Source organism: Chaetodon trifascialis, chromosome 11 (assembly GCF_039877785.1).
Source record: "Chaetodon trifascialis isolate fChaTrf1 chromosome 11, fChaTrf1.hap1, whole genome shotgun sequence".
Lineage (NCBI taxonomy): Eukaryota > Metazoa > Chordata > Actinopteri > Chaetodontiformes > Chaetodontidae > Chaetodon > Chaetodon trifascialis.
In genome coordinates this window covers 1,765,113-1,774,700 of record NC_092066.1, presented here as the reverse complement: position 1 = coordinate 1,774,700, position 9,588 = coordinate 1,765,113, and the positions used below count along the sequence as shown (strand labels likewise).

At 45.3% G+C, this 9,588-nt stretch overlaps 1 protein-coding gene across 2 annotated transcripts in view; it reads right to left on the bottom strand.

Annotated features, from left to right (window-relative positions):
• Positions 1 to 8,190: 8,190 nt before the first annotated feature.
• Positions 8,191 to 9,588, bottom strand: part of kcnq3 (potassium voltage-gated channel, KQT-like subfamily, member 3) — a 71,240-nt gene continuing 69,842 nt past the window's right edge. Inside the window, exon 16 of one of the 2 annotated variants that reach the window (XM_070974542.1) lies at positions 8,191 to 9,212. In XM_070974542.1, coding sequence (XP_070830643.1) covers positions 8,508 to 9,212 — 705 coding nt within the window. In that variant the 3' untranslated portion in view covers positions 8,191 to 8,507. The remainder of the gene's footprint in view (positions 9,213 to 9,588) is intronic. The other variant, XM_070974541.1, reaches the window with a different exon arrangement.

Genomic DNA, 9,588 nt, shown 5'->3' with positions numbered 1-9,588 from the left:
TACAGGTGAACTGGATTATTTCAGTCTTTCTGTTGTGAACTTAACGTGGTGGACGTGTTAATGACGTGAAGTTTGCTCCTTCAGCAGGATGAAAACCTGAAACCAGCCTGAAGCTCATGGTTTCTGAGCAGCTCGTCTTCAGTTCAGAGTCTGCTGTGGTCTGTGTGCTCCCGCCTGTCTGTTTCAGGATGCTGCTGTCCAATCACATGCTTCTATCCAATCAGGCCGATGAGTGACACCTGGACAAAGCCCGCCCACCGTCTCCTACACTCTCCATCAGCAGAAAGACGCTGTCTCTCCTCCTGTCCTTTCATTTCACTGATGAATTTAAGGTGTTTTTGTCTCTCTGAGCTGCTGCTGTAACAGTTCATCATATTTTACACATGAAGCTTTGATGGCACGTTGGGAGAACCTCGCGTCTGACGTAATTTAAAGATTTTTAGTGTTTAACATAAACATACATAAACTGAGACTTCACACATCTCATAAAACAGCTCTGAACTCTTCAATCACTCAGCAGACGTGCGATCGATGACTTTGAAAGGCTGTTTCAGTGTCAGGGACTTTTCAATTCGCACCAATCACTCTCAGTCTGAAGTAAACATTTTCAGAAAGTGACTTTTTTTTCTTTTTGTCCTCAAAGAAATGATTTTGTCATTTTTAAATCTTGTGAAAATGATCTTTCAGGACTTTGTCGAAGTCTGAACTTGTTCCCTTTGCAGCAAACAAACATTTTTCCTTTACCAAGCAATGGAAAAGGGTTTCTAAGCCACAGAGCAACAGCCCATATTCCTGTATAACTCAGCGATGATGCTGTTCGTTTGGCAGGTGAAAGGCTGAGAGTCACCTTCTCAAAACAATCAAAGAATAAAGAGACATCCAGACCGTCGCCCAGTTCTGCATCTCTACATTTCGACATAGAGCTGCTGCAGCCTAAAGCGTTTTAATGCTGTCATTATTCTAAATCCACTGGTGTAAAACAACCCTGAAGCCTTTTGTGTATGTTAACAAAGCTCCTTGAAACCATGAAGAACTGTTTTTTATTCATTCACATTCATAAAATGACGTGCTTTGTTTCACGTCACCGCTGTGGCAAAGCTCTGAGTCCATTTCAGGACAGAGTTTCGGTCAGAAGACAGCATTACCTGCTGAGAAGGACATTTCTTGCAGTGGAGGTAAATGGCTGTAATGAGCCGCTGGAGTGACATACGAGCCGTGGGGAAGATCAGCGAATACGAGGAGTGAATGTGAGTCCTTAATGACGGGCATTGGTGGGCACTTTGCTCGCCTTGGCATTCACATTCAGACACATTCAGGCACACAGCAGTAATTGGCCGAGGAGGAAACAGGGCTGCCGAGGGCCTGGGAACAGCCTGGGAAAACACACAAAGACTTTCGGCGAATAATTCGAACAAGAAAGAAACGAAATGTCCTGAGGAGAGAAGAAATCAGCGGCGCACAGATCCTCTGCATTCCCACTGCAGGCCGATGTTCTCATGCTCATTAAGCTGCACGTGGAAAAACAGGGTCTGCAGGTGGTCTGAAATCAAAAAGCACAGACAAGATAAATATATCTTCTCCATTAACGCCCGCTGAGCTCCATAAAAACCAGCACCAACGTTAAAGCAGACGAATCACAGCTGCTGCAGGTTCATGACATTATGACTTCTTTACTGTCCCTGTTTGGTTTAACTACCACCTGGTAAATGTTTTTTTTTCCAGGAAACCTTTCAGTCTGAGCAGGACTGAAGACTAAAAAGACCGAAACGATGAAGAGTCCCTCTGAGGCTGCAGTCTTCATCACATAAAACAAGTGTTTGATGGAGCCTCACCTGTAGTTTGTGTGTGCAGAGCTGAGGGGTCAATAAAATCAAAATCAGTTGAATTCAATACTTTATTAATAACTGGTGCAATTGAAAAGACAAAAAATAAAAAAAATCAAGTAAGAATACATTTGCATATTATATCATCAAAACCAAATATTCAAAGTGGTCTAATACAGAATAGAAATGGCGAGTTGTTTTTTCTTTTTCAAACTGGAATGAGAAAAATGATGCACAGCTCTGAAGGCCACTAGTGTAAAGTTGTCCAAACTTCCCTTAAATGAAACCTAAAAACATCCAAACTGTTTCTGACCCAAAGAAAGCTGCTGTCAGTTAACTGGCATGAAGCTGCGTGTAATATCTCTGCACGTGGAAAGACGTTTGTTCACCTCCTCAGAGCATCAGCGCTGCATTTACACGAGAGCTTATCGCTTCATATCTCGCTGTGATAACAATGGCGCCCTCTGGAGGCCATGCGGCTTCAACTGTACCTTCTGCACGTCACCTGTGCAGCAAACTTTGTGCTATTTTACATGTTGTGAACGCGTTTTATTTCTATCATAGTTTGTCTAAACAGAGATGAAACACTTCAATAATCTAACGTGCTAGCATCGCGAATAACCACAAATTAACTGTTGTTTAACTTTGTTGAAATCACAAAGGGTTGCAATTCATAGCAAATGCTAAACTAGAGGCCTGCTTATCTTCTGTGGAAATGACCTGAAGAACACGGTCGATAACTCGAATGTTAGCTATGATAACTAGTTTCGTTAGCTTCTGTAAGCCTGTGGAGCAGCTAGCCGGAGGTGAAATCTGGATTTCAGCTCACTGTAAAGGCAAAGAGCCTGAAATCATTTTAAAACTCTGTATGAGAGTGTGTACGTTTGTGGAAACACATTAATCTGATTCAGACTCTTGCTGATCGACTGACGATTCCCGCTAAATGAGACTGCAGGCTGGTCGCGGTAGCTAGCTAACGTGTTCAGGTTACTGAGCTGGATTGGACAGTGAACGCACCTACAGACTCTACAGACCCTCCCAGATATCTGACGTCCTCTACACCAACACTTTCTCTGCCTACAGGCTAGTTTTCCCATAGCCCTCCATATGACACCAGCTGCGTTACAACCGAAGCCTGTTTACAGCGTGACAGAGAACTTCTTATAGTGGGCTACACATTAAGAGCATTTCTGGAAATACACTGCTTTGTCGTCTTACACGAAGATTATCGGTTTCATCTCTGCGTGTGCAGCAGAGACAGACTGGGGACATGATTAGCCTAGCTTAGCACAAACACTGGAAGCTAGGCTAATCTGCTAGCTTGCATCAAAAGAGAGGAATGTTTCCTCTGTCTCGTCCAACGCGTCTGTGTAAATGCAGCTTCCACACAGATATTACCAACAGCTTTGTCGACAGCCACGGCGAGAAAAGCATGACCAAAACCAAAAAAAAACATTAAAAAGAACCGTACTGTAAAAGGCCAAGGCACAAATAATCTGTAGCAATTAAAATGTCCGTAAAATTACAGGTTATGTAGAATGTGTCGATCAGTGCATTGCTCGGTATGCAGTTACAGTGAGTACGACCATACGTGACAGAATAATCACAGCAAGCAGTATTGCCCTCTTGACTACGCAGATGCCATAAAGTGCTCCTTTTCATTCACAATCGATGCACACGGACGAGTTCGCTCACAGCAAAGGAATGAGTGGACACACGACGGTACACATGGAAGAGGGCAGAGAGGTGTTGAAGGACACACAGTACATGCTCCATTTGAGTTCCACATTATGGCTTTGAAACACTTTTTAATTGAATTTTAAAAAACAGTATATGCGATACTGTACGTAGAAGAAAGCAAAACCCCAGCTCCAAAAAGCTGCGACGACTGAGCCTTTCCAGGACGCCCCTTTCATACCCATCATAATCCTCTCACCTGTTACCAATCAGCCTGTTTACCTGTGGAACGATCCAACAGGTGTTTTTGGAGCGTTCCACATCTTTCAGTCTGTGAAACGTGTCACAATAAGCAGATATTTACAGAAATCAATGAAGCTGATGAGGAGAAACATTAAATAAGTTGACTGTGAGCTGATTTCAGGTGAGCAGATGCTAAAAAGGATTCGCAGGTGATCAGACTCTGATTGATTTGAGTGTCCGAGCTTGTTTGGAGTCGGGCTTTTGCTTCGTCTGCAGGCTGACTGAACTGCTGCTTCTCAAAGTGATGCTTCTACATTCAGAGGAGACTTTTCTTAAAAAGTGTGAATGGCTGCTACGGCTTTGAACCAGCGTGAGTCTCCACTGCAAGGCCCGCTGATGGGGAAGCCCCAAACAAATACTTAATTTTGTTTAAGGTGTCTTAATGTCACTGGAACTCAGCGCTTGTGTTTCAAACAACACCAATAAAAAATGAATTAAAGGCTCCTCTGGGTTAATTCAGTTAAATCGTGGGGGTGCACTCTTAAAAACACCCCCGACAATAAGTGTTAAACTAAGGAGAGGAGACACCGCGGAGGACAATGTTCCTTTCCAGGAATAATCCAACAGAAATAATCCGTTATGACTGAATACAGTAGCACCTCTGACAGCTTAAACCAAATAATATTAAAATCCTGAAGTGGCATATTAATGGGAAACTTCAGACGGCAGATTCTGGTTCTTTCCAATAAACGGCTAAACTCTGCCTTTCGAGGTGATTCACTCAGCTGTGGACTGTCGGTCGAGTTTGGGCTCATTTCTCTGTGCTTTGTTTTCTAAACGCTGCGAACTCATCGCCTGTAAATGAAGCCATCGGTGACGTTTGAGCCGCTCTTCATCCTGATGAGTCTGTCCCTCACAGCTGGTTGAAAGCTATCAGACAGTAGCTACAGCAGCTCACCTGGTTCAACCTGTCAGCTGTGCAGGTGTAATGGAGTTAAATCTGGCCGCAAAGGTTCGAGCTGCCCAGAACACAAACTGGTGGACAGGAAGTGAAACTGGAATCAGCTCTACACTGTAAAAAGTGATGCTAGCGCTCCATGTGTGGCTTCATCCGCACACGTTTTAATGAGTCAGTGAGTCGTCTTCAGCTTAAGACAGTTTCTGTCTCAAACTGAGAAGAAATCGGTTACAGATTGAGTGATTCAGTTTTTCAGATACTGCGTTTGGCCTGTTTTAAAAGATATTACTGCACTTCCATCAAATATTAAAAATAATATTTTTAAACTGATGAATGTTGGTTTGTGTTGGAAACAGGTGAAATAATCCAACACAGATTCTGTTCACTGATTTAAATTTAATTAATAAATGTTTTCTTTTTTGGTTTAAGACAAAATGATTTGTTAAAATGGACTAAATGAACAAACATCAAGAACACTCACTACGTACGGCGGCCATGTTTGCTAGCATCGCTTTTTGTGTCCTGGAAGACAAGTTGTTCTGCTTTAACAAGATATGAAATTATTCATTTTAACAGTAATTTGCCATCTTAGATATAAATGTACCAATAATGTTCTGTGATCTTCTTAAAGTGATACACGTCTGTAAATTTAGGAAGCAATGAGTTTCAGATGGAAGCCGAACAAACGTCCTGCCGTAAACTCGACGTGCAAGGCGACAAACTCCTCTCTTCCAACAGCGGATGCGACTGTTTATCTGTGAAGCTGAAGCCAAAAACAACAAAGGAGAAGTGAACCATCGCCGCCTTTACATTTCTGTGCAGCTGAAATCATGTGGAGGCTGAATTCAAAGAGTCACGAAGCTACGAAACAGCGTTTTGCAAAAGCAGGACTGAACCGAGCGCCAGCGGAAAAGAAGACGTCACCACGGCGGAAACAAGCTCACATTCAGACATCGTGTTGGTGTTTTGGTGACGTGAAGTGGCCCCGAAACACTAAACGCAGAATCATTCTGAGCGATGTTTCCTGCTTCAGAGGCACAATGAATGAGTGAATGAGTGAGTGAGTGAGTGAATGTCTACAGGGATATATCATCGTGTTATGAGCTGTATATCTAAACTTGTGTCTGCACTTCATTTATTGGTAGAATATATAATTGAGTGGGTTTCAGTAGCAGAAGATAAGTAACTGTAATACAATAAGATAAATAGATAATAAGTGTTCACTTCACAGCCTGCTGCCTCCACACCAGGCTTCAGTCTGAGCCGCACACACAGGTGGAGCGCTCGTTTTACCGTGCCCGGAGCAGCGGGCGGGTGGAGCTCACCACACACGGGCGGCTCAGATAAAGTCAGGCGTGTTTCTGAGTTTAAATTGAGATGTTTTATCGTACGAGAAACCAGACTTTCATCGCAGTGCTGAGCGTCTGAAGCCCTGTTAAACTGTGACACCACGATGGCTTAAAGCGACCAGAGAGAGACTAAAAGAGAACCACCACACGGCGCTCCGGTTCGTCATTAAACCAATCACAACACGCAGCAGGTGCGACTGACGCCCAGTGTGGAGGCCCCTCTGTGAACCCCGCGGACCCTGAAGGTGCTTGAACATGCTATAGCCGTGTAATACACGTGTTAGATATAGTTGGTTGTCAGATATTACATTCAGTATCTGTGTCGTCCTAAGTCTAAAGTAGTAAATGCTGTTGAGGCCTTTAAGTGATCTCCTGTGAAGCTCGGTGTGCTGCTCGGGCTCCTGTTGTCTCAGCGTCTGGACCTCCGCTCGCTCCATCATGTGCTGTTGTTGCTTACAGTGTGTGAGTTTGTGTTCAGAACTGCACATGAGAAGAATTTCAGGCAAATAAAGCACGTTATGACGTTGTGTTGTGTTAGCAGAAAGGTGTGTTTGGACAGCTGGAAAGTGAATTCATGTCTGTTTGTTTCTAGTTGAGCGTTCACAGCTGATGTTTGGATGCTGATGCTGAGCAGTGTCGAGCTGCTACACCCGAACGCTGTGCAAAAATTACTTTAATTATTCTGTAGCCTGCTTATTACAAGAATTAATAATAACTAGAATTACCTGGAGCGATGAAGGACGTCCCTCTTTAAATAAGAGGATTATATAGTGTCAATGAGTGTTTGCACAAACTTCCTGCATTTGTTTTAAATCTCACCGCAGTCGTCTGAATTTTCTCCACAGATGAAGATTAAAAAAGCAGAATTCTGTGTTTGCAGAGTTCAGATCCTGCGTGGGGGATCAGAAACACTGATGAGGAATAATCCTTCAAAGCAAACAGCATCTTTGAAAAGTCAAATTTGAGTCTCAGACCGTGACTTTGTACAGAGCTCATATTCACCTGGTGGAGGAAAAACAGCTCAGTGCAGAATTCATTGTTGGAAAACCTGTTAAGATCTGTGAAGAAGACTGAGCGACTGCTGAATTTATGGCGTCTTTGCAGTAGAAAATCCCTAAAAACTTGAGCGAGGATCGTTTTTGTCCTTACGTGAAGGAGCTACTTCAGATGCGATCGTGGCTTTGTGTTTTCGTGCGATGACTTCAGCACCATGTCTGCAGTAACAGTGGTTCATCTCAACTGCTGCAGCCATTTTGGGCCAAGGTTGAACTTTAAAATCAAAATGTTCGTAACGCTGCGACGTGTGTGAAAGTAAAATCATTCTGAAAGGTTTTGTTTTGTGTCGTTATCTCGCTCGTGTTAGAGTTCGAGGTTTAAGCTCCTGTTTCGCTTCGGTCGTCAGGTGATTTTTAGAGAGCGATAAACTGAACTTAGGAGTCGAGATGTTCAGCAACCTTTGTGAATTAAAGACATGCAGCTGGTTTATATCCCTGAATTCATGTGCCAACAAAGCAGCAGAGATTTAGTGTTTCAAATTCTGTTTTTTTCCGACTGGAAAGTTTCTGTGCATAAAGTGATGACATACACCCGAAGAGCACGGCGGTGCGAACACGAAGCGGCCGGATCACAAACTCTGATCCTCAAAGGATTTACAGCACAACGTGAGAAAAGCAGAGATGGTGAAACACGACTGCCAGCAACGAACCAGTGTTTTGTTACCCAAGTGCCTCTTTCTCACACACACACACACACACACACACACACACACACACACACACACACACACACACACACACACACACACACACACACACACACACACTCACAAACAACACACGAAACAAAGAGACAGGAGACTTTTGGTTCCAGTATCGCCCTTCAACCGTCACCCCTCGAATGGTGCATTATCATGCAAACCATGCAAAACACAATGGAAATGTATTCATATAAAAAAATAAGTGTTACAAAATGGCATAGCAAGTATACGTATCCATTCAATCGCTTCTTCTGTTTCCTGATATCCTGAACTTTGCAGTGTCTACACTAAAAATCGCATGCGTTACATGCAGTGCGGTTGGCTTTGCAGCGATAAAGCTTTTGGGTGTATATAGTATGTTTAGTAACGTTCTTTTTTATTTTAGCTAAATTTTTGCGAAGAGTGCGCTGTACAGAGTTTTACTTTACAAACTGTCTGCTTCCTCTTTTTTTGTCCGGCAGTCTCGGTGCCATGGCTCTCTGTCTGGACGGCGGTCGGTTGGTGAGATCGGCAGTGGCCTCTGAAGGTCGATGACCGCGCTCACGACCTCACGGCATCAAGGCGGATTAGACCCACCTGTCCTCCACATGTTTTGGTCCAGAGGTGTGGCTTTGACCCAAACGGGTTTGGGTTTAGAGGCATGGGTTGGATTTAAGATCGTAACTCAGTTGTGGATTTTTGTGCGGTCACACGAACACCTCTCAGGGCGGCGTGTTCCACACGGCATCACCGAATCCCTCCCCTGTGGAGGAGAGCGGCAGGGGTCCCCCGCTGGGCGTAAAGGGGTCCGTGTCCGTGTCCGTCTCCCCCTCCGCCAGGTAGCTGGGTCTGGGTCTCGTCCAGCTGGCGTCCCCGGTCGCCAGCCCGGCCCCCATCGACAAGTCCGCCCCTTCCTCCCCCTCCCGCTCCCCGGAGATGCTGAAGCCGCTGGGCGAGCGCTCCAGCTCCTCGTGGTTCACTGATAGCAATGAGAGCGGCGAGTCGCCCCCCCGCCCCCCTGTGGTCCTGCCCAGCCCCGCTGACAAGTCCTGCAGGGAGCTGATGGGCAACACTGTCGGACGTTCGGTGTAGGTGGGGATGGCCGGTGGAGGGTGGCGTTGGTGGAGGTGTGACGGTGGAGGCTGATGGTCTGAAGGTGCGCGGCTTCCACCAGCCAACCCCACCCCCTCTCCACCTCCTCTGCCTCCACCATAATAGGGATTGACCTTGCTGACAGGCACCTGGTAGGACATGTGCGGGAACGCCTCAGCGTAGTTGAAGAACACCCGACGGATCTCGCCATTCCCCGTAGGATCGCAGGTCTCCAGGGTCATGTGGGCGCCGCCGGCAGAGTCCACCTGCAGATGCTCAGTGTGCTGGATGTGCATGTCCACCAGGAAGTCCAACTTCTTCTCCATGTCCTCCACCTGTGACAGAAACATTACACCAGCAGCACACACTGATGATCACACGTTTAGTAAGGTTAGAAACCTGTGATCCCACAGCAGTCATGTGACAGGCTGAACAGATCAGCTGACTGTGAGCTCAGGGTGAGTGAGGTCACACCACAGAGCAACACTGCAAAAGGTTTTCGTAAGAAATGTAGAGAAACACTACAGCTTCCACCATTTTGGACTCTCCGGCTCTCCGTTCCATCAGAGGTACTCAGCACTGTGAAGCTTGTAACTGGCCAACAGTGCAAATGTGTGTGTTACAGCAGCCACCGACATTTTCCTGATCTAAATGTTGGTGTGGGCTGTCTTTTGGCTGATTTATTTCATGCCTTTGAAATTCTGCCCCCAT